This window comes from Rhamphochromis longiceps, linkage group LG1, assembly GCF_057381845.1.
Source record: "Rhamphochromis longiceps isolate RC_006_pf linkage group LG1, R_longiceps_female_GT1.1, whole genome shotgun sequence".
In the NCBI taxonomy this organism is placed as follows: Eukaryota; Metazoa; Chordata; class Actinopteri; order Cichliformes; family Cichlidae; genus Rhamphochromis; species Rhamphochromis longiceps.
The window spans coordinates 37,890,908-37,916,409 of record NC_140557.1 but is presented as its reverse complement, the minus strand read 5'-3'; the positions used below and the strand labels follow the sequence as shown (position 1 = coordinate 37,916,409).

Below are 25,502 nucleotides of genomic sequence, written 5' to 3'. Positions count from 1 at the left end.
GGGTACAGTAATGATGGTGGAGGCTTTGAGGCATGTGGGAACGACGGCCTGACCCTAGTGATGTGTTAAAGATGTCTGTGAAGACATTTGTGAGTTCCACAGCATAGTCCGTCAGTGCTCGTCCAAGGATGTTATCAGGACCTGGAGCTTTGCGTGTACTGATTTTGGCAAGGGATCTCCACACACTGTCTGGGGATTGTGTCACCACGGTCTGTAGAGTGGGCCTATAGTCTGTGATGGTTTGTATTCTTTGCCACTGCCTCCAAGTATCTCTGCTGTCGCTGAAGCTTTGCTGCAGCTGATGCCACAGGTTTGCCCTTGCTGTTCTTAGGCTCACCTAATTCCCGGCGCTGAAGGCTTGCATTTTTCAACCTTAGGAGCATTTAAACCTGACCTGTGAGCCATGGTTTCTGATTGGCCCGGACAGTGACAGTCCTGGTCTCTGTGACATCATCGATGCATTTTGGGATGTAGGCAATGACAGTTTCTGTATATTCCTGAAAGTCTGTGGTGTTGTCGTGTGTGGCAGCCTGTGGTGGAAAAGCAGTCTTGCAGTGCCTCTGAGGACCCTTCTGGCCACACCTGTACCTGCTTACGGACTGGTTTGGTGACTTTGACCAGGGGCCTGGGGGAACCCATGGCACACCTAGATTTCTGCCTGTACTGACCCTTATGCAAAATAGGTGGAATTAAGACACAGTTCCAAAAGCAAACACAACTGATCAGTGCTGAGGGTGGTCCTGTTGCTGAGGTTGGGGTGATCCTGTAATCTCTTATGAACGACCTCCAATGCTTCTATGACTGGGATGCAAGTGAAGACAGATGTAACATCTCTCTCTCACTGTACATATACTGTGTATAAAATTAGGGAAACATAACCTGCACAAACAAAATAATTTGCAGGACAAATGTTTGACATCAATTTTGTTCGATTTGAAGAAGATAGGGGGGCCAACTTCACTCACATGTGTTTATAAGGTTGGGAAAACCTGCAGTCAGCTGAGACTGAAGAAGTCACTTGGATGATTTTTATTAATATCTTTAAAATGATAACGGCACAAATGAAAATTTTTGCAGCACAAACCAGCACAAACGTAGCACAAACGTTTGATACCACTTTTGTTGGATTTGAAGAAGGTGGGGGGGCAACTTCACTCACATTGGCCCATAGCCCTGCCAGTGTAGAAGAAATGATGACGGATGATAATGGCAGCAGCAGCCGTTCTTCTCTGCATGAGTAGCTTAATGTTGTTCGTGTGTAATTTACGTTGAGTACGCTAACCACGTTATTACATTAATGCATGTAAGGTGAACTAGCAAACACCGTCGTAGGTACATGCAGCTGTCTTCTTGTTTGATGGCAGATGCTCCCTTCACCCTGGCCAAAAAGGCTAAAATGACCAAAGAAAAAGTGGGAAACAGCTAAACATGAGAGGTTTTTGGACAAAGTTTGTTTTTTCCATTGTTTAAGCACTGCTTCCAGCCAAGAGTGATGCCATAAATCCCCTATAGCTGCAGAAAAGGCTAACATTGTTATCTTTTTACAAAAAAACAGCTGAACATGAGAGGTTTTAGGACAAAGTTTGTGTTCTCCATTCTTTAAGCACCGGTTCGAGCACCGGTTCGAGCACCGGTTCGAGCACCGTTTAAGCACCGGCACCGTTTCAGAAGTACCAGTTTGGTACTGGTATCGGATAAAATCTAAACAATACCCATCCCTAGTGACACACTGGAGGGGAGCACAGCTGATCCTAATTCACAAGACGACAGGAAGACACAAGCTGACACAGTGATAACAGACACAGACCTTCAAAGTAAAACAGGAAATTCACAAAGACAAACTCAGGGACACGAACAAAGCACCAGGGGAATGACACAGGAAATAAACCTAGAACCATAGCTGGACTGGCATTTGCCCGGTGGGCCGATGGTGATTTTTCGTTTTTATGGGCTGTTGTTTTTTGGGTTTTTTTCGTTTTTTTCCGTAACGGTATAAACACTGAAAGGTGGTGGATTGGCCAGATGCTGGGAGATGTGTAAAATTAACTCAGTTGTTTGGTGGTGGCTATTGCGGAGCTTCCACAGATTCAGTAACATTAGCAAGTGGTGGAGGCCAGCAGATGCAACACGCTGGCAGGTGGATGACGGAAAGGCAGGAGGAGCAGAGACCCGAGGCGGTGAACTGAACTTCAGGTAAGAAGTTATGACCTGCAGTCTATCTGGTCAGATATAAACCAAGTTTAGGTGGAGTTTATTTTCGTTATGCTGACTTTTTACAGTCAGTTACAATAACTTGTACTGCGTACTAGCTAGCATGATGGAGTATATATACTGCTGGGCGGGTGCTATGATGTTACTGATGTTGAACTTGTTTTATCTTGTCTGTGTCTTTGCGCTGCACAGCTTCCTCTTCTTCTCTCATTCTCTCCCCTCCCTCTCCTGTTGCTACTTCAATCATGAAACTGATCAGCAGAGATGGGCAGTAACGCGTTACTTGTAACGCGTTACTGTAATCTGATTACTTTTTTCAAGTAACGAGTAAAGTAAGGGATTACTATTGCAAAATCGGTAATTAGATTACCGTTACTTTCCCGTAGGAACGCTGCGTTACTGCGTTACTAAAACCGTGATTTTTTTTGCGAGAATGTCTCATGACAGTGACGTAAGCAAGTGCGACGTTGGTGACAGCAGCTGTGTGCAGATCAACAATGGATAATATATCGAGTGCGGGAGAGAGTATGAGCGTGCAGCGTTTAAAGCGTGGAAGTACTGACCTTACTTTGAGTTTGATTCCATAAAAAGTGACAAAAACATTAGCGTCCATCGTGCGTGGGAAGAAAACTTCTTTTTACAGCGAAAAAAACCCCTAAACTTCCGAGCAAGCACCGAGTAGCTACGACGTGATGGGAAACTCACAGAGACACTCGCGCGGATTCTTCAACTGACCGCAGCACACCTACACCAGGGTAACCCTCCGCCTACCCTGCTCCTGCTTTACAGGTGAAAATAGAGCAACAGGACCGCTGAGTCTTTGACTTTATTTATTTTCTGCTGTGTTTTACTTGCATCTGTTTGAAAGAGTGAGTGAAAACACAAAAAATATTTTATTTTATGTGCTGGAATGTGTAGAAAATAGGTTTAAATGTTAAACTAATTTATTCAAGTCAGAGAATGTTGCATATAATTAAATGTTTTGCTTGATGCATAAAGTTAAAAGATTAAAACTGATAAAACAAGTTAAAAAAAGAGACTTTTCCATTTGATTACATTTTGTATGATGGATTATGTAGAAAAAGTAGAATTGGGCTGAAAGATCTATCACTTTATCACCTCTTCAGGTTGTAAATCGTGTTTTTAAAAAGTAACTAAGTAACTAAGTAACTAAGTAATTAATTACTTTTGAAAATAAGTAATCAGTAAAGTAACGGGATTACTTTTTGGGGGGAGTAATCAGTAATTAATTACTGATTACTTTTTTCAAGTAACTTGACCAACACTGCTGATCAGTGATCAGCTGATCGGCTTATCTCTCTTGTTTGTTTATCGCCCACTTTGCGCCAGAAAGAGGAAACCAGCGGATGTCGCGCTAAACAACAGCAGCACGTTTAAGCTTGATCAGCTGTTGTTAGAATTTATTTAATATTAATTTCTAGTATCAGCTGATGTTTGCTGGAGACACGGCTGTAAAAGCTGCTGGTCATGATGTCGGTTTGGATATGTGGTGAGAGGGAAACATGAAGATGAAACCAGGAGATGTCCTTACTGAATCATCAGAGCTGAACAGGTGATGGACAAACAGGTTTACCTTTTAGGTGACATGAATGAGTTGAAGGGAAGTTATGAACTGTTTCTGAGAGACTAATAACACCAGGATCCTTTTCTAAGTAGCTGACAGCTGGTAACTGCAGGGGCGGGTCTAGCAAAGTTTTGCTAGGGGGGCAGGTAGGCATTAACAGGGAGAGGGGGGCACAAAGAAATACTTTTCTTTTTTATTCTCATTTAAAATGTTTCGCTTTTAATAAATAATTATCTGAATCTTACAACAAACGTTTTCATCTGATGTAAAATGTATAGAAATCCATTATTGTACATAGTAATTTTTTTTAGGGTCCCATCATAATTTCTTCAGAAGTAGCTAAGTACTGCATATGATGCCAGTATTTTCCCACATTTTCTAGATACTGTACCAGTACTGTGTGCAAAATGCCATCAAAAAGTCAATTAAGTTTTATTCTTTCTCACCTGTCTTTCTGTCTCCTTTCACTTTTTAAAGGTTGCCATGTTAGAAAAAATATTTTGCCCTGCCATGCTGTTTATTGATGTGGCAAATGAATGGTTTATGAAAATATATCTAAATCTGTCATCAGTAATCAGTAATGATCATGTCTCCCCTCTAGTCTTCTCTGTCTTAATTTCAGGTTTTCACCATGTGTTGTAGATAGTTCAGGAGGTTAACTCGACCAAGCAGTCTACTTTTGGGTACTGTTTAGAATACCAGAATAGGGAGGATGGTGTAGGTTTAAGTTTATTAGACTGATACATATATACCAACAAGACAGTGTACATCACTGTGACAACAGCGTTTGTTTTCATTCAAAGGCTTTATGGTTTTTCCTATAATACCTGGTGGGCCGGTCTCTAGTCAAAATGCCCGGGCCGATTTTTTTGTCCCAGTCCAGCCCTGCCTAGAACTGGAAACCCTGAAAATGAAACCTACATACTAATAAATATAACCATGAAGAAATTAAACATCAGATCAGCTAATAATAATAATAACGCCAAAACGCTGGGTCAACTACCCAGCACCATGACAATGTTGCTGCCATCACACTCAAATTGTGCGTTTCCTTAGTTCAATCACTGATAGATTTTTGTTCTGACCCAGTGTGAATAATATCCTGTTCCCTCAGTCCAACACGCCCACTCACCAGAGGAGTGCCGTCAGTCCACTGGAAGTCATTCTCTATGGTCTTGTCATTCAGCCCGATCCACTGGTAGTCTTGTGCATTTGCTGTGGAGACAAAACAAAGCGCCTCGATTCTCTCTCTGCTCCCGTCTCTCACACACATCCGATAAATACTCACCGTTGACAGAGTTCTGCTCCTCTGGGGAGATGATGCTGACCAGGTGGGCGTTGTGATCGCGGCAGCGCTGCTCCGCTGTCACCCACGTCTCTCTCTCGGTGAAGTGTCGGTAGCAGTTCCCCTGAAACTTAGTCCAGCCTTCTTCACACGGCTGCTCCTCTGCGGCCGCAACAGCAAAGAATGAGCACTGTGAGACCGCTCGCTCACTTCAGCGCACAGATTTCTCAATGCAACGCGTCTTTTTCAGGGCTCAGAGTTTAGATACGAAGTGTTCATTAAAGCTTGTTACTCGTCCACAACTACAAACGAGTGTGCTAAGTAAAGTTCAATTCAATTTTATTTATATAGCGCCAAATCACAACAAAAGTTGCCTCAAGGCGCTTCATAAGCGCCATCTTCTCTTCACTTTATTGATTTTTGCTCTCGGCTGTTGATGTTGTGAGTCAGTGAGAATCACACTTTGCCCTGAGTGGGTTTGCTGTTGTGTACAGTTTGACAAAGGGCAGCGTTTCCATCCTGACCTACAAAACAAACAACTCTTTACTGAGAGGAAAATCAGGCGTAGCATCCTGCTGGACAGTAGGGCCTGCCCAATTTCCACCTTTTACTGCAGCATTCAAAGGCTTCATTCACTCTGTAGCTCCGTTCTGTTCATTTTCATTTATGGGCCACTTCAAACAAATGACACAAAACACACACATTTTTCCATTTAGTCCTGTTTAGCTCTATTATAGCAGACAACTCTGGATTTATCTGAGACATCCACCTCTGAGATGCTTTGCCTGTCCACATACAACACGTCATTAATAATGTAAAATATTTCTGTAATTAAGAAAAAACTCGCAATGTTGGATTTGGGCCTAGAAATCTCAGGAACGTTTCTATTTACACTGGATTTTAGTCTACTGGCCTCCAGTAACACCGTGAAAACCCCTTTTTGGTCAGCACGTGTCCTTTAATCTGCACATGAAATAAATCTGTGGACCTGATTTTCCTCATCTGTGCAACACTGCTACAATTAGAACCACCGCGTCTCACAGAGATGCACAGACACTGGTCCCTGCACAGGCAGGGCTGTGGAAAGTCCTCGTTTTCAGGTGGAAGAGCCTTCAGTTGAACCAAAACGCTGCTGGGATTAAAAAGAGATCTTATATTATTAGTTTCTATTGTAAGGTCCCAGTTAAAAGAAGAACTTGAATGAATGATCAGACCCCATCACACGATCAGTCAAACTAGCCCAACAGAGCACTTCCCTCTCACACTGTGGGCTGACTTCCAGGGGTGTTTGAAAGTAAACTGGGAGCCAGAGCCTTCAGCTCTAAGGAACCAGCTCCCAGTTTGGATTGGAGACAGTTCTGGACACAACTGTTGGTCTAGTTTTTATTCTGAGCCCAACGTGCCTGCTGTCTCACTCCTCTGAGTTTGAACTACACGTGCTGCTGTCTTCAGCTTTGTTTTGGTTAGTCTAGTTTATTTTGTGTAGTTTATTTTTAATCATTTTTAATTTAAATGTTAATAAACTTAGGGACTCCAATAGAGACAGACAAACTCTCATTATTAATAAAGCTCTGTTAGGACTGGACCTGGTGAACAGGTTTCTTCCTGTTAAAAGGGAGTTCTTCCTCCCTCTGTCTCCAAGCACTTGCTTGTAAGAGACCACCTGGTTGTTGGGCTCGTTTCTGAATATTGTCTATGGTCGGTTCTTTCCCTTACACCTTACAAGTATCTTGAGATGACTGATGTTGTGAGCTGGCACTATGTAAACAATGTAAGTGAATAACTGAAAGAAATTATAATAATAATTCACACCAAAGATCTGCAGGCCTGAGTGTGGACTGAAGTTTATGAAGGTCTAAAGAATGTTTTTCTGTACATTAGGATGCTCTGTAACACGTTCACTGTTACTCTGGCTCACCTGGATGACTGCTGCAGTAAAATGAAGTTTAGTAAATGTTTGCAGCAGTAAAACCACTAAACCATTACTGCCTCTCTGACAGAACACAGGCTCCCATTGCAAACCAGGAACATCACAGATACATGCCATGAGCCACCACAGCTGCTCACACAACAACTAATACTGCCATCTGCTGGTGATGCCTCTCGTTCTCTTGCTTCAGTTGTTTTTGAGGTTGTTAGTATTTTTTAGCTGAAGCTGATCTCATACCGATCTCACAGCGCTCCCCTCCGTAGCTGGGCAGGCATAAGCATTTGAAAGAGTCTACAGTCTCCACACAGGTGGCTCCATTGGCACAAGGGTCGGAACGGCACACATCTACCTCTGCAAAAAAGGGGGGCGGGTAACACTACTGTTACAGCGAGGTGTGGGGACGGGAGGCGGATCAGCAGGGTGGGGAACAATACCATGCAATGCAACTTCAGATTAGACTTACTGCACCTAGAATCATCATCCATGTTCCTTTGTTAACAGCTCTCTCAGGTTAGCATGTGCGAATGACATTGACATTTATATACTGAAATATACACCAAAATATCCGATTGTTGCAAGGAAGAATGATTCTAATCCCTGCAGTAAGTATATCTTTGAATCCTTTGCTAGTTGCAGCAGAAAATCACCATTTAACTCCCAGCAGGATGAAAGCACATATGTTGCAGCAGTTAGATTTAGCATGCATGCATGAGCAGAGGAGGCGTGCTGGCATGGCAGACCAAAAACAGCACACAGGCTGAAGAAGACACTTGTGATGAACACGAGACACAGACGCGGTAAATCCTCAGAGCAGAGACGATGCACATTTGACAAACGGCCGAACGTGAACATCTGTCACACAAACACAAAGACCCAGAGCTCGACACAGAGAGACAACAAACCCAAGCAAAAATACAGTCAGGACACAACAGCAGAGAAGGAAAACAGAGACTGTGAGTCTGCTTCATGAACACTGACTACAGTTACAACAGGTTAAATGTTTATCTGGAAATAAACCCTCAGATAACAGGCTGACTAATGCACAGACTGCAGACCAACAAAAATGTAACACATGCAGACAACAAACAGAAATGTTTCAGGCAAAGTCTGTTAACAGGTACTGAACAAAGCTGCTGTCAGAGAAGGAAATGAGAAACTTACCGTCACAGAAGGCAACGCTGTTCTCTGCAGTGCATGAAGCATCGCCACAGGGGTTCAGTTCACATGGGCCAACATGTCCTTAAAAACAATGCACACTGATTCACACAACACGTCCTCCATGAATGACACACACCAGCACAACTTAGAAAGACACAAGAGGCTTTGGCTTTAGCCATCTCAAATATCTCTAAGACGGAAAAGACTGTGAGATGAGCACACTCACATGTATACACTGACATTATTAATTATACAGATGAACTGCTTAAAAGGTATAAGTGTGACGAATTCTCAATATAGGAACAGAAAACCAGAAACACAAACCGGAACATATTTACCAAGAGTTTAAAACAAAACACAACACAAAAATTCTTCCACTGGAATTAATATGAGCAGAGGAAAAAACACAAAAGTAAGTATTAGCTCCATTAACACACCAGAAAATTACAGTTAAAATAATAAAGAAGACAAACTGGGAACAAAACACAACCTGACACTAATAAAAACTGAGAGCTCAAGAAGAATAAACGTTCAATAAACCAGATCACAAAAGTCAAAAAAACAGCCAAAAACAAAATAGAAAAGAGATCCATGGAGGCAAAATAACAAATGAGACACGATGAAGAAAATATAGATAATAAATTATTTAAAACACCAACAGCAAAACAGACAAAATGTTCACTGTGATGTTGTACTGGAGTGGAAAAGCATCACAGTGTGAGGCTGAGAAGGATGCAGCACATGCAGCTACACTGTGTATACTACACTGTATACGGTGTACTAAAGAAAAAGAAAGAAAGACGTAGATTAAGAAGCATGTTGTTTCAAGTGTTTCTGTATTTTTTAAACTATATTTATTGTTAAGCTTCTCAAAAAACTGTGACGCCACGAGTGCAGTGATTGGTTGGGCTTACGACTTATCATCTTGTCAGCACAGTTAGGCTGAAATGTAAACACTGAGTCTGTGCTGGCATTGAAATTTTGCAAGATACAAGTAATGTAGATCCTGCGCAAGTTTCCAAAAGACGTCAACAAATTAACAGAAAGTGTACTTGTGAACTTATTATTTTTAAGGGGCTTAATGCTAAAATTCAAGTATTTTCTATTGTGCATTGATAAGCTGAGCCTCAGTGACACCTGTCATGGGTGAAAACCCAGCAATAACCAGAGTTTCACTCATTTAGCAGTTGTTAGCGGCAGCAAGGATTTGGGTTTGCTATGTGATCACCAGCCAGTCTCTAGGCCTTTACTTTTGAAAAGTAAAACTAAATACACACGACCAGCTGTTGCATGTACAGGGATAAAGGGATTCATATCTTACTTTTCCATCAGTCACTAAACTAAGAATAAAACCTTGCAGGTCACTAAAATCACTTCTGTTTCTGATTTTCTTCACTTAGTCGGGGTTAAACAGTTTCAGTGCACGTGTAAAAATCAAACTGATATCCGCACTGCCTGTAACACTGACTGTGCAATATGTCAAGCTGCGAATCGGCTCACAATCAAGTGTAGGAAAGTAAAAGAAATAAGACTTTATCACAGCTTTGGTAAATGTTCTGTTCTCATGTATACGAGGGTTTTTTTTTCTCTGCCTGAGCCCTTTAACCTGATGTTCCCTGACTCAGAAGACCATGGATGCATAGCTCCACGTAGAGTATCTGTAGAGCGGGAATCATACCACTGATGTTCTGATTGGTACCAACTGTACCTCCTGATCAATAAGACTTTAATATAAACGCCTTTTGATCATTTATTTAGTTTTTGCTCTCTTTAAACTTTGTATCTGTTTGTGACACACTTCAACATTTAACTGTTTCTATTCTTGACATTTAATGTCTGTGTTCATTTTTCTTTGCACAGTTTGAATGTTAGAAGAAGATCATAGCTCGCACAGGTAAAGTATCAACAACATTTAGGCTGGGTGGTTCCCACTCACAGGGTCTCATTACAGCCACAGGCCCACTGGGTGGATGCTTCTGCAGCCCTGCCTTACTTAGTTTTTCAGTGCGCTTTATAAATAACGTTTATTATTATTATTGCTTTGTTGACGGCACAAGTTAAACCATGCATGGAAAACAGTTTACAGGGTAAGGCAGCCGTTCCTGTAGTTTGGCATCAAATCAAAGAAGTCGCTTAGGTGAGAATGACTACGTAGACATGTAACGTGCTGCTAACAGTAAGTAGCAGCTAGCTTGGCACACGCTAACTTTTTCAGGTAACAATCATTCAAATCTGATGCACAGCTTAGTTTTTATTGCTGATGAATGATTAGATTTTTTTGAATCCCACCAAGCAAAAGCAAGTATAAAGTTAACCATCTGTTTCAGGAACTACAATAAAGCAACAGTTTCCTCTCAAAGGTGCATATTTGCAGCAGCTAGCACATCAACACACCACCACCACCAAAACACACCTAGTGGTTATGGTTATAGTGACACCCTTAAAAGTAATGAACTGAACATTTTAATTGGCACAAACAGCTACAGAGTACTTCATGTTGATTTGATACACTACCAAAGGACATGATATTTTAAATCCAGAGCAGAAAATCTAAATTGTGTCAAGAATATATTTACTAACCTTCAACAGGGCCTGATGTCTGAACAGAGGGTGGTGCAACTGTAATGGGAGGTGCTGCTAGTCCTGCCGGGACAACCGCAGGGGCCAGAGTTACAGGGACATCATCGGGGGTCTCTGGCACGCCATTAGGGTCCTCCTGTGGTCCTGTGGTGCTCTCTGTCACATTGCACTCAATGATGGGATAGGCCACTGGCAGATGCCTAGAAGGGCCTTCTGAAAAAGTCGTGCTGGCAGCAGATGAGTCAGAGTCTCCACTCCCAGGGTAAGAACCACTGCCACTACTACTTCCTTCTCCACTGTACTCCAACGGCCCCTTACCAAGCTCCGAAAACAGCGTGCCTGAGTCCTCTGGTGATGTGTTTTCAGATACCTTTGTCATTAGATCCTCAGACTGAAAGATAACACTGCCTCCTCCTCCACTTGTAGAGGACTCGTAGCCAGAAAGTCCTGATCCAGACAGAGAATGAAAACTTGAGCTTCCAAATCCAGACAGATATCCACCACTTCCCTCTGCAGAACTGTAGAGTAAAACCCCAGATGCCTCCTCCTCCACTCCAGACGATGACCCTGTCAGCTCAGTGAACCCTGAACCCACCAAAGTCACACCAGGGAAAAATTCAAAGACCCCTCCCGAGGCCGAGGCAGTGAGGTCCCCACTGAGGTCCCCACTGAGATCACCACTGACGTCTCCACTGAGGTCCCCACTGAGGTCCCCACTGAGATCACCACTGAGGTTCCCACTGAGGTCCCCACTGACGTCTCCACTGAGGTCCCCACTGAGATCACCACTGAGGTTCCCACTGAGGTCCCCACTGACGTCTCCACTGAGGTCCCCACTGAGATCACCACTGAGGTCCCCACTGAGGTCCCCACTGAGGTCACCACTGCAATCTCCATTAAGATCACAAATGAGAACGCCAGATCCTGAAATGTCCCCAGAGCCACTGAAGAAGTCTCCACTAAGCTCACTGTATTTACTGGAGGTGGTTGCATCAATCAGTTTATCATCTATCAATAAGATCTGAGCGTCTCCACTCCCTGAAAGCTCTCCTGACTGTCCACTACCACTTCCAGAGGAAAATTTGGATGGAAAACTGCTAGAGCCAGAAAACTCCTGACCAGTGACGAAACCAGAGGACATGTCTGTGGAAGAACCACTTTCTGTAGAACTGAAACCAGATCCAGACCAGGACGCATCCCCACTACCACTCAGCACTCCAGATCCCACATCAGATGAAAGGAAAGTAAGGATCTCTGTGCTTCCCTCTCCAGCTTCTTGAGGTCCTCCAGAACCTGAGTCCTCGCCTGAAGGAGTGGAGTCAGTGCCTGAAAAACAAATACTGATCGTGGACCCTTCTCCACTACCTGATCCAGAAACATCTGTACTACTGGGACCTGATTCTCCGCTGGGTAGGTCAGCATGCGCACTGCCAGCCAGGTCTCCAGAGCCAGAGGAAGGGAGGTCTTCAGAAGCAGAGCCATCTCCAGAAGTAGCCTTATCTCCAGAACCAGAGGAGAAAATCTCGTCTGCAGACAAACATGGCTGTCCAGATCCAGACGATTCTCCAGAGTGACCTCCAGATGTGTAATCTACTACAGAAGTGTCTCCTGAGCCTGAACCAGAGCCTGAATTCTCTACATTGATGGGAGGAGATATGGAGGGAACAGCTGAGAACAGAAATTGAAAGTTAAGCTTAGAAACAAACGGGAACAAATGGGTAATCCAGTCATGCTCTGAAGGGAACTCACCAGGTCGTAACAAATGGGTAGCTGATGTCAGATTTAGTAGAGCCTCCTCAATTTCTGTGACGTTCAGTCCAGTTTCATCTGCAATAAGCCGAACGTCAGCTGTGAAAATGTAAGTGAATGATGATCATGGTGGTTAAGAGTCAAGTATAAGGTATAAATCGTCAATATAAGAATCCCTGTTTGGGAGAAAGACAAATGAATTTTCTGTCCCCTGGTTGCCAAAATTGGGAGAATAGTTTAAAAAGCAAATGTGTAGTTAGACCTCAGAGGGTTAATGAATAGTAGAGACATTCAGAATTACCTCTGAAACAGTAAGCATCAAATCTGGCATCAAGTTCAGGATAGCCAGTCTGGTGATTGTACACAGTGTGCACTCCTATTTTCCCCGCTCCGCACTCCGCACGTGGATTGTTGATGGGATAGCGCACACTGCGATCTAGTAGCCAGCCTGCACGGCACTTGTCAAAGCCCATTTTCCAGGCAGCATAGAGATGTCCTGTGGAGGCCGCTGTGGCGTTCTGCTCTTGACAGCTACGAACAGCCTCACTGTAAGTGAAACCTTCAGCTGATTCAATGTGGAAAACCTCTCCTGTGGAACAGATGACAGTGAATAACCAAAATCTATACAATATTACAAAGTCATAACTAAAACTTTAGGCTTTTATCACCTTTGAGCCCGTCAGTGTAGCAGTACACATCGTATCTCTCGTGTGCTGGCCTCAGACCGTAGGATCGAACCCCGGGTCGATCTCCCAGATCTCCAACACAGCTTTCTCGAGGGTAAGCGATAGGATACCTACACAAGAGCACCCAACTATAAAACCTGGTTTAAAACAGAAATCTCTTCACTTGCTCCAGAATAGCAATCCAGAATTACCTTACAGTCTGATCCAGTAGCCAACCTGCGTCACACTGCTGGTATCCAGCTTCATACGCTGCCTGCAGCTGCTGAGGCGTGGCGATTGAGCCTCCAACACTCTGGCAGGCTTGTTGGGCCTCGACAAAGGTGAAAGCGTAGCGGCCGGCAGCTGAACGGTAATGGAAGACCACGCCTGTAGAGGAATCAGGAGAGACTACTGTGGGTTGAAATCCTGGAACGTCATTATTAGGGAATCTCTCTGGTCCTTCTTCAGTTATTATAGCATGCATCAGCGGCTCATTTACTGACCGCTTGGAGGTATCACAAAGCCTTTGTGTGGCTCCCTGCCAACATCCGGCTGTGCTGTGGCTGACTGTATCAGATCATTGACAGACTCGGTGATGTTTGGCGGCTCAGCCAGAGGCGGGTCGGTGGGGCTTTCTGTGTAGGTGAAGTCCACGTTAGTAGGCATCATAGTCTCCACCTCTCCGGCAGCCTCACTCTCTGTCGTCGTGCTCCTGAAGAACACCTCTGGGCTCTGTGTCACTGTGGTGACTCGCGGCACACCGCTGCCCTCTTCTGTCATGCCTGAGCCGTCTTCATCAGTCGATTCTGGAGGTGACAGAGGAGATGACGTCTAAAGGTGAGTTTTTAAAGAATCTTCTGGAGGAGCTGGTTTGAGCAAGCCACCTATAGGCCATAAGGTTAACGCATTAGCCTGGGAATCTGCCCTGGAGCCGTTTACCCAGTCTAACCCAGTCTAACCCTAGCCCTAGTCTTTTAATTAGGCCTTATCCACTCACAGTATTCAATGATACACATGTCATTGAAAAACTTACAATATGGTGTATTATTTATATAAAATCCCAAAATGTCATGTTGTGGTCAAAGTGTCACAAAAAGTAATTAGATTGCTGTTACTTTCCCGTAAGCATGCTGCGTTACTAAAACTTGATTTTGTTTGTGAGCGTCTCTCATGACAGCGACGTACGAGCGTGCGACGTCCGTGGTAACAGACGTGTGCAGATCAACAACGGATAATATGGAGTGCAGGAGAGAGTACCACCGTGCAGCGTTTACAGCGTGGAAGTAATCACATTACTTTGAGTTTGATTCAGTAAAAAGTGACACAAACATTAGCGTCTGCTGTTCACTCTGTGTGGGAAGAAAACTTCTTTCTACAGCGAAAAGTTAAACTTCAAATCTGAGCGAGCAGCGAGCACGCCGCCACGGGAACGTGACATTCACAGAGAAACCCCCGGATCCTCCCACTGACATGACCGCTGTGGGCAAACCTCCACCCGCCCCACTCCTGCTAAACACAGACAATAGATTTAAGAGCTGCTGAGTCTTCGATTCTATTCATTTTTACTGTTTTACTTGCATCTATTTGAAAGAGTATAAGCACAAAACATGATTTTATTTTATATGCTGGAATACGCAGAACATAGGTTTAAATGTTAAACACGTTTCTTCAAGTCAAAGACTGTTGATAACATTTAATGTTTGATGCATAAAGATAAAAGAGTAAAACTCATAAAACAAGTGTTGATTACATTTTATATGATGGATTATGCATAAAAAATAGAATTGGGCTGAAAGTTCTGTTGCTTTATTACGTAAGTAATAAAGTAACTAATTACTTTTGAATTACCTTTTTCAAGTAACTTGACCGACACCACCTACATGTTAGAACTACAGGAGCTGCTCAGTGAGGGAAACCATTGCCATGAAGCTCCCAGTGCAGTTTTTGTGCTGATGTTAATGCCAGAGGAGCTCTGGGAAGCTCTGGGAAGCTGCAGTTACTGCGTCAGTGGAGTACTGGTGTGTTTTAGACACCATGCACCACAGCACTGGCTGACCTCTCTCTGTAACTTAAGTGGTCTGCCACTTTCGGGCTGAGTTGCTGTGGTTCCTATACACTTTTACTTCGCAAGGGGATAGAAAGTTCAGCTGATGTGTAGCATTGGCGTCCTATTACAGTACTACACTCAGTGAGCTCTTTAGAACGACTCTTTTTTCACAGATATTTGCAAACTGCATGATAGTTTTGCACCATTCGGCCACGTGATCCAGTATTGATCAAGTGAATAATGCCACAGTCCCACATTTGACTGTGGCATTATTATGTCAGTGGCTAGAGACCAGTCAGTGACCTTCTGAATGGTAAACTGGTTGGTGAAACCCTCTTTACTTTTAGATTGCTGCAATTGTTCGTAGTTTGCAGATAAGATCTCAACTTGTCTGCTAGCAAGTGTAACCGCTCACCCTTCGAGCGGTTATAAGACTGTAAACAATGGCACACAAACAGTAAAGGGAAATTATTGGCCTTCAGAGTAAAAGCTCTGTTCCACAGTTGCATCTTTTACATTGAAGACAAACAGTCCCTGTCTGTGGTTTGTGTTGGTGCAGCAAGCTGCTAGCAACCAAGGGAATCACCAGGAGGTTTCTGCTGCAGAACTGTCTTTCTGACCAGTGTCAACAGAAGGCCCCTCCAACTCTGGTGACAGGTGATTGATCACACTCTCTTGATCAGTGTGTGCAGGACATGACAATCCTACAGCCCCAGAGAAACCGTGGCATCTCTGGGGCTGTAGGATTCAAAGATTCAGAGGTTTGTACTTTAATCTGTTTAGTATATGTAGGTTCTAGTAATATGCAACTGTTTCCTGCACATGTAAAATGTGGCAATACATAGCTAGTGAAAGTACAGATGCACACTTGTGTGCTTTTATTGTGTGAGCGATACCTGTGTAACAGAAGGCGTCACAGCGAGACTCGGGAAGAGGATATCCTGTCTGGTTTGCGTGAAGATAAACAGTCCGTACCCCGATCAGCCCGCCTCCACACTGTGGCCTACGAATGTTGATGGGATAGCGGACACTCCTGTCTGCGAGCCAGCCAGCGTTGCAGACATCCATCCCTCCTTGCCAGGCCAGGTACAGCTGACCTGTAGTGGCCAGCTGAGCACCCTTATTAGAGCACGCCAACACAGCCTCTGAGAAGGTGAACTTCTCTGCAGTCGCAGTGTAGAAAACTCTGCCTGTCTCAGATAAAGAGCTTTGTGAGAAAAATAAAGAATACAAATCATGAAAGGATGAGTTTAAAATGCATTAAAGTGTACCTGTCATCTTCTCAGCAAAGCAGTAAACATCATAAGTCTCATTGAGATCCCTCACGCCGTAGGTCCTGACTCCAGGCAGTTCTACTTTGTCACCATAGCAGTTCATACGAGGACTCTGGATTGGGTACCTGTGGTTAAACAAAGTAATGTGAAGAAGAAAACACTGAAAACTAAACTCATGTTTGCTGCTGTACAGAAGTTTAACATGAGCACATTATGATCTGCTCACATTAGCTTTGTCCTTTCAGACCACAATTCGTTGATTTCACGTTTTTCCTTAAATCCACAGTAAAGTGTTTTAAAAACACATTTCAAAGAAGTTGAGAGCAGACTGGAAAATATGTCTATTTTAAGAAAACTCCCAGTACGACGAATTGTATTAACTGCTAAACATGCCCAGGAAAGAAAGGAGAGGCTTGGTGCTTCATAAGTGGGAATGGAAAGAAATAATATTTCTCTATAAACTATTACAAGTAATTTGGGGATATCATAATCTGCAGTCTTGCAGTCTCTGTTCTAATTTATCCCAAAGTTGTCATATCAGGTTAAGCTCAGGACTCTGTGCAGGCCAGTCAAGTATTTCCACACCAACCTCAGTCATCTTTATCGACCTTGGTTTGTGCACTGCTGCGCAGTCATGTTGGAACAGGAAGGAGCCATCCCCCAAAACTCCAAAATGTCTTGTTATGCTAAAGCATTAAGAGTTTCTTTGACTGGAACTACGGGGCCAACTCCAGCCCCGCACCATAATCCCCGCTCACCAAACTTTACCAGCTCTTAATCAACATTTTTTTGATTAAGATGCCAAATTACAGTTTTTTACTAAACAGAAAAATGAGTTTTAGTCCTATGTTGTTCTGCTTGGTTAATTCTGACCTCAGCGCTGGCTTAAACTTAAGTTTAAAAAAGTGAATTTAGCCATTTTCGTTTTTGGCAGATTTCTCAAATAGGTTTCTTTTCTTGCTTTTATGAAGGGCCATGTTATAAATTTTGGAAATAAAACTAGTGAGTAGTTGCTCCTTGGGTGGGTGCTGACCTGACTGTGTGATCAGAGAGCCAGCCAGCGTCACACTGGTGAAAACCGTCATCGTACGCCGCTTGGAGCTGTTCGGGTGAAGCCATTACTGCACTATTCTGGGTGCACGCTGCCTTCGCCTTTTCAAAAGTCAAACTGTAGCGTCCCATGATGGCCCTGTAGTGGAACACAGTGCCTGGAGAGACAAAAAGTTGGATAACAATAAGAAAGAGCGATGGTGCGATGTGACCAAAAAATCCATATAATTTTGGTCATTTTGTCAACACTATCACATAAAAGTAAAAAATCAAAAGAAAAGGTATCAACTCCTGCCTCGCAGACATCATGTGTCACTCATACCTTGAACCTGGACGTGCACGATGCTGTGGTTGTCCTCGATGTCGTGCTGAACCTCACAGCGATACACTCCCGTGTCACTGGAACGCAGCTCAGATATCCTGATGCTAGCGTTTGTCGGGGTCCCAGGATAAGCTACCAGCTGGACTCTGTCCTGGTAGTTCTCAGTGATATGCACTTTCCCCCCCTGGGCAACAATGATGGTTGTGGCCTTTTCTTTAGTCACAAAGCTCCATTTGATCCGATGAGACAAGGGGGCAATGGTGGGAGCGCCAGGGTCGTCAACAGTGTGATCCTATGAGAGGCGACATCATTTACAAACGTTTTCGAGGGTTTATAGACACAAACATACGTACATACATGTCAGGTAGTTAAAGTAATATGACAGGTTCAATCTAAGCTTCTGTTACTTTATTTGCTGACTAAGCAGCTGTACTGTTGTTTTGATGTCAGGTCTGCTGAGATTACTGATCTATTGCATTCTGTGTAGTGGTTAACATGTGTGCTCCTAACGCTAACGCTGAAGCTAATGATGTCATGGTGGCTAAGGCCTTCTTTTATATGGCACACAAAACAAAGGTGTAGTTTGCCATTTACACACCTCAAAGTGGCACGGTAACATCAGCGTTCCCCCCAGCAGAGGGCGCTGTGGACCCTCCAGGAGAATGATGACACTCAGTACATCCTCTGGGTCTGTGAAGGTCAGACATGCACACAGTGTAGAAAGACAAGACTGCTACACGCCAGTGCTGACTGATGAGGACACTGGAGAGAAACTGTAAGCTGCACTTCTTACCCATATAGGACTGCTGCTCATAAACATCATATGTGGCTGAGGTGACAGTCACATACAAAGCCATCAGCACCGTCCCCCGGATCATGTTCATCCTAAAAATCAAACAGGAAAATTAGCAGGAACACGACTGTGACTCGAACTCTTCGTCACACTTGGACGCTGATGTTAAATGCTAATCCTTTTTTTTATGTCCTACCTTTAGAAGTGAAAAAAGAGAACTTAATCTAAACTGTTGAAGAACAGGTCAATTAAAATGAGACCACAAAGGTATTATAACCTCAGTTTCTTACTTCCTGCAGTCCATAGCCTGAGTGTGTAAAACGTGCTGTACTGAGATGCTGTAGCACTACGAGGCTGGTTCTGATCATTTATTCAAATGATCACAGAAAGATTTCAGGTTCTTTGTCTCTGGTAAAGACTATACTTATCATAATAATTCAGTAATAATAAAAATTACAGTGAAAATATTAAAATTACACTGAAACAAAAACTACTGCAGCTAATCTGAACTGATAATGGAAATTATAAACCCCCCAAATTTCAAGTATAAATACAAAGCTGTAGTAAGTCGTCAGTCCAGTGACCAATATATTCGCACAGGTGACCTTTTGATGGGCGGAGCAGTGGAACCGTGCAGGGACTGATTTGTGCGTTTAGAATTTACATGTTTTGTTTGGAGGGAACATTTTACCTTCTTTTCTTGTTTATTTCAGTATTAATAAAGCTACTTTTTGGATTATTCATTTATTTATTTGAGATGTGCCAAATCCCACAAGACTTAACTTTACTTCTAAGATTTTTTTTATGTTCGCTGGAAGAGACATTTTGATTTTTAATATACTTTTTTCTTTAAATTTGTATTTGTTTGGCCGAGTGTGTGAGAGAGATACACACTGGAACGTCCTGGAAACGTGGTTACAGTGGAAAAAAGAAGCCAGTTTCTCTCTGTTTCCCTCCCCACCATTGTGGGGTTTTTATTTAAATAAAATGATTGTTGTTTTCTGAACAGAGGCTGCTGCTGTTCTGAGTAAATGAATCGCTGCATTTGCAGCGGGAAGAGGCTGCCGTTAAAACAGCACTATCATTTTTTCTGCTTCTCTTAGTTCAGCCAACATTATTAGCAAACTTGCTCATGAGCCAAATAAATAAATAAATGGCTCTTGTATAAACGATCGGTGAAAGGCTCAGCCTGTCCTTAAAGCTTAAACTGGCTCACATACAAATAGACATTTGATATTTTCTACTTTAATTATTTACTTCGTGCTTCATGTTTTCTACTGGTAAACTTTTGCATTTGGCTTTTTGGAGGAAGTTGGTGAACAAATGGGCAGTAACTGCACGATCTGATTGGATGTCCAGATTTAGCACAGAATTTCACATAATGCTTTTTTTCTTTCTTTCTTTGAACCCCTAAAGCTGGAGGGTCGATGTCTGGGCTAAGTGACAGCTCATTAGCACTGAGTTTGTGTGAGTGGTGCTGGTGGCCAGCTCCACACTGCATTCATTCAGCCGCTGTGATAAAGTCTACTCCCACAGAGACTGGGCCCATAAGACCAGATCTGTTCCCCGTGAAGCCTGTGTTATGGCAGCTCTGACGACACCAGGTCTGTGTAAACAGCACTGCGTAGATTCCAGAGTCCGCCCTTTCCATCGCGTCCTAACACTGCTCACATTCAGGCCGGAGACCGGAGTGCGACGTGATGGAGGGAGGCCAGTCAGGCCTTTGATCCTGGACAACGACTGAATTTATATTTCTTTACATGAGGCAAAACGTTCATGTGATGCACCAGGTGTAAAAATGTCATGTTTGTTACAGGTAATGACTGTGTTGTTCAACCATGGGAGGAAATTAAGGTGTGAGATAGGATGGCTGAGCCCCAATACTGTGCTCTTCAGTGAACTAGCTGACGTTAAGTAATGTTCAAATATGGACTCGGAGTTCTGCTTCCAGGTATAGATGCATACAAGATGGTTTGGCCCACCACCCACCACTCTGCTTTACAAAGTCAACAAGGACAGTTTAAAATCCTTTTCCTGGTTACTTTTCTTTGACCTTAATGCTAAATGCTAATTGTAAAGGCTGCAGCTTCAGACAGATGCTGAATTACAGTAAACAATAAAAAAGGAAGAATTGATAAGTTTGATAATATTTTTGGTCTAAATGCTCTTTCATTTGCCTAAAAGCAAACACACTAAATTCTGAGAGTTAAAAACAGACCAGCTGACCAGAGAGGCTGTTCTCACACTTATTACTGGGCACGCATGAAAAAAGGGATGAACATGTTTGCACTGTGAAAAACAGAAACACCAGTAAGAGCCGAAGAGTCAGTGAACTGGTGCTACTTAATGCCACAGTTCTTCTGGTCTGAGGCGAAGCATCAAAAAATGAGCTTTAAGAAAGAGCGCTTAAAGATGTACATCCATGAACAGGAGTAATAAAAGGCTGCAGAGGCCATGAATGACAGCTGAATCATACTGAAGGAAACGCATCACCAACAAACGGCAGCACATAAAAAAGACGAGAGCCTCAACCAACCCAGTGTTAGTGATGTCATCACTTGTTGTAAGCACGGTTATAGTTAGTATTTAGTATTTATTTATTTATTGTCATTGTCAAGAACAATGAAATTGCGTTTGGGGCTTCCATACAACCCAAAAAAAAGAAGAAAATAATAAATACCCCTTAAAACCCAAGTGTACATATTTAACCCAGTGTGACTCCAATGCAATAAGACAATCCTTAGCAATAATGTTCGTAGAAATTCAGACAAAGACCTGAGAAACATGACAAAATACAACAATGCAACCCATTCAATATTATTGTACTGTGAGATATGATATCAGATATGATAGTTATCTATTTAAGAAAGAAAGAGGGGGGGCAGGAGGGGGAAGAGAATAAAGATATGATGCACCAATGCAGACCAGTTCATTGCTATTAAGAAGTTGGATATGGTTATTGTCCGTGAGAGGGGGGCAGAGAGTTCAGGAGCCTCACAGCCTGTGGATACAGGCTGTTGGCCAGTCTGGATGTTCTGGCCTGTATAGACCTGTACCTTCTCCCTGAGGGCAGCAGATGGAAAAGGTGGCGCGCAGGGTGATGTTGGTCCCGCAGGATACTGTGCACCCTCCTCAGACAGCGAGTGGGGAAGATATTACTGATCTCTGGCAGACTTGTTCCAATAATTCTGCCAGCTTCTTTCACCACCCGCTGGAGTGCTTGCTGATCGGCCTTGGTGCAGCTGGGGAACCACACTAGAAATCCATACGTCAGAACGCTGCTGATGGCACAGTTGTAGAAGTTCAACATCAGAGATCTGGGAATGTGTGCGCTCCGCAGTCTCCTCAGGTAGTAGAGGCGCTGTTGGGCCTTCCGTACAACTGAGGTGATATGGTTGCCCCAGGACAGGTCCTCGGTCACAGTTACCCCCAAGAATTTAAAACTGCTCACCCTCTCCACCGCCTCACTGCCAATGAAGAGAGGCAGATGGTTGTTATGACCCCTCTTCCGGAAATCTACAATGATCTCCTTGGTCTTTTTGGTGTTTAAGACCAAGTTATTGTCGTGGCACCATGACTCTAGTTGTTGCACCTCTGTCCTATAGTTTGTCTCATCATTGTTGGATATAAGTCCGAGCACTGTAGTGTCATCTGCAAACTTAACAATGAGATTGGACGCGCAGGAGGAAATACAGTCATGGGTGAAGAGAGTGTATAGCAGAGGGCTCAGAACACACCCCTGAGGGGCACCGGTGTTGACCACAAGGGTGGAAGAGGTGTTCTTACCCACTCTGACACTCTGTCTACGGTTAGTGAGGAAGTCCACAATCCAGTTGCACAGAGAGGAGTTAAGTCCCAGTTGGTGGAGTTTGGGACGGAGTTTGTATGGCCGGATGGTATTAAAAGCCGAGCTGTAGTCTACAAAGAGGAGCCGTGCATAGGTGTTCCTGTGTTCCAAGTGCTTCAGTAATGTGTGCAGCACTGTGGCGATCGCATCCTCGGTTGACCGGTTCTCCCTGTATGCAAACTGGTGCGAGTCCAGGGATGGTGGAAAAGCAGCTCTGATGTGTTTAATGACCAGTCTCTCCAGGCATTTGGCGGGAATGGGGGTGAGTGCCACAGGTCTGAAATCGTTCAGACATGTGACATTTGACTGTTTTGGGATGGGAACGATGGTTGCTGCTTTGTAACCAGATTTGTTGAAGTGTCGCTACATTGTGACAGCAACATCTTCATGTTTAGGTTTTTCCACAATTACAATCCTCACATTGATCCATTTTCAGGTAGGAGAACTATACTTCCTGAAACCTGGGATTTTTTCACAGCCTCCTCCATGCCACAAGCAAAAGTCCTGGAATAACCCCTGCCTGTCTTACACTGTGGACATAGCGATCTGTTATACTTTTGATTTGATTATACTTGGCATAACATCTGGGATGACAAAAAAAACTGTTATTCTTATTTATGGTCATGACTTTTTGTGTGTGTGGATGACTGAATGTAGTGTAAAGCGCGTTGGGGTCTTTAGGGACGAAGTAAAGCGCTACACAAATACAAATACAAATACAAATACAAATACAGGCCATTTTTACCATATTGCTGATATTTCAAGCAAACAATACATCAAACGATTTCTTTATTTCTGTAATTCTGGGCTAATACTTGTAACATTCTGAGCTATTTATATGTAATTTATCTCAGGGCAGTTAAATGTTTACTGTGAGATACCGTATCTTCCTTTAGTGATATTTTCTGTAATTCTTACATACAGATATATAATGAAGACAACACTAAATACAAGTATGCAGATCAGCACCAGAAGGTTAAATAGACTTGAACTTATCTGGGGTTTTCACAGGTATAGTTTATGATGCAAAAACACAGAATTTGTTGTGAAAATAAGATTTAAGGAAAAGCGCCCAAATAACATATATGCATGAGTAAGAGCATCCATCCTTCCTCAGAAAATATGCCCGAAAAAGCCTTGCAAAAAAGCAAATTACTCACCTGTTGTAGAAAGACTGGCACACCTGTGGCTGTTAAATCCTTCTTCACGGTGTGCTTCTTGAGCTCCAAGCTGAGAGTTTAAAAGTCCCGGCGAACAGCAGGAGCAGAGAGCTCAGGATGCTCAGCTGTGTGCAGAGGAAGGAGCCTGAAACCAGGTCTGGCTGTCAAACCTCAGGGGGGGCACGCCACCATCAAGCTGCTCAGAATGAGGTCTGGACAGGTCTGATACCTGCTTTCAAAGTAAGAGCACATGGAGCAGATGGTGACTTCAATTGCTTCTCAGAGGCAGGATTGCTGCTGATGAAGTTTTTCAGCCACAGTAAAATGATTTTAGAAGAACTGATAAAAACTCTCGTAGTGGGATTTATCTCTGCACTCCAGGTTTAGTCATAATCACACATTTCACTGCATGGATTTGTTTTCATTATGAATATAATAGAAACATAAGAAGTTCATGTGATGATACATGGAAACCTATAAGCTGTCCCACATGGTTTTGGACAAGTGATGATGTAATTACTATGAGCCCTTAAAATGGCAAAAAAAAAGCTGTGTTGTTGTCTTAAAATAATAATATTGGCATTACTATTCAAGTATGATTTGTAACATTTCAATCAGGGGGTCAGCGAGCTTATTTTAGTTACTTAACGTTATTGTATGTTCTGGAATTTAACTTGTGTCCAAAAAAGTGCCATAGTTATAAAGAAAGTAAAACAGAATCATGCCATGCTTTTATTTTGAAAGAACGGTGCAGGGTTTTTAGGGGGTTGGTTCGTGATTCGTTTGATGGGAGTGTAGAGGGGAAACGGGTGGAGCTGGAAGGATGTGCAACATCCCACAGACATGGTGAAAATGACTTGGTGCTATTCTTCAGCTGATGTTCACAATCAGACGTGTTCGGCAGACGCAGTGTCTCAGAGATGAAGTGACAGTAAATGCGAGGGTATTTCTGAGCCAAATATTTCACACAGCAGGATTTATGATAAAAAACTAAACCTTTAATCAGATAAAGTGAATAATGGCACCCTACAGATTCCTTATGGTTTTCTGCTGTCCTGACGTCAAACCTGGACTCATTAATGGACCCTGCCATCAGGCCTCACCCCCACCTTCTCTGTGTTTGATTTCACTCCTGAAAAAGTATAAAGGACCTCTACACTAGGAACAAAGCTGCTCTTTCACTGCTCGTAGGGCAGAAATTACAGAGCGTTCACATGGCTAATGGGTTGGTGCCATTGACACTCATGATTGGGATCTAGCTTGAGTTTGAGTAATGATGGTAATACTCTTTTCCTCCAGCAACACAAATTATGATTTTAACAGTTTGCTGCTCAGGTGTATGAATGCTGTGATGGGAGGCTGATGGATGCAGAGTGGGAGCACTGGCCTGACTGGATTTGAATCTGAATGGTGTACTGTAACCAGACTGCCTGGATTTTGCTTCAAAGAGGAGGGGGAGGAGGCCCCGGCTGCGCCTGTATGCCCGGAGTTTCAGCACTTGTCCCTGTTTTCCATGTTTAGAGTTTTCCATTTTTAGGCTATTTATCCACAGTCTTTGGAACGAGGTGTGTCTACAAGTTGGGCTGTTTATGCTGGACCCAGAGTGAGGTAAGATGACCAAACTGTAAGACTCAAGCCCTACGCTGGAAAACTGTCATGAACCTGAAGAAGCAGCTTTGTAATGCAGTGACATAAGAATAACGGTAAACTGTGAGTTATTCATGCACCTGTGGCTGTTACAGGCACATTATAATTGTAATTCTGTCGTCTCTGAGCACACACACACACACACACACACACACACACACACACACACACACACACACACACACACACACACACACAC

The 25,502-nt window shown here is 43.2% G+C and overlaps 1 protein-coding gene across 1 annotated transcript in view; it reads right to left on the bottom strand.

Annotated features, from left to right (window-relative positions):
- LOC146679147 (aggrecan core protein-like) overlaps nucleotides 1-23,791 on the bottom strand; it is a 29,791-nt gene extending 6,000 nt beyond the window's left edge. The window contains exons 1-17 of the mRNA XM_085408478.1: nucleotides 23,657-23,791; nucleotides 18,650-18,741; nucleotides 18,455-18,546; nucleotides 17,857-18,148; nucleotides 17,518-17,692; nucleotides 16,482-16,609; nucleotides 16,107-16,400; nucleotides 13,667-13,969; nucleotides 13,376-13,550; nucleotides 13,167-13,294; nucleotides 12,800-13,087; nucleotides 12,499-12,597; nucleotides 10,750-12,417; nucleotides 8,173-8,250; nucleotides 7,249-7,362; nucleotides 5,085-5,243; nucleotides 4,929-5,011 (exon numbers count right to left, since the gene is read on the bottom strand). Coding sequence (XP_085264604.1) covers nucleotides 4,929-5,011; nucleotides 5,085-5,243; nucleotides 7,249-7,362; nucleotides 8,173-8,250; nucleotides 10,750-12,417; nucleotides 12,499-12,597; nucleotides 12,800-13,087; nucleotides 13,167-13,294; nucleotides 13,376-13,550; nucleotides 13,667-13,969; nucleotides 16,107-16,400; nucleotides 16,482-16,609; nucleotides 17,518-17,692; nucleotides 17,857-18,148; nucleotides 18,455-18,546; nucleotides 18,650-18,740 — 4,167 coding nt within the window. The 5' untranslated portion in view covers nucleotide 18,741; nucleotides 23,657-23,791. The remainder of the gene's footprint in view (nucleotides 1-4,928; nucleotides 5,012-5,084; nucleotides 5,244-7,248; nucleotides 7,363-8,172; nucleotides 8,251-10,749; nucleotides 12,418-12,498; nucleotides 12,598-12,799; nucleotides 13,088-13,166; nucleotides 13,295-13,375; nucleotides 13,551-13,666; nucleotides 13,970-16,106; nucleotides 16,401-16,481; nucleotides 16,610-17,517; nucleotides 17,693-17,856; nucleotides 18,149-18,454; nucleotides 18,547-18,649; nucleotides 18,742-23,656) is intronic.
- Nucleotides 23,792-25,502: the final 1,711 nt, after the last annotated feature.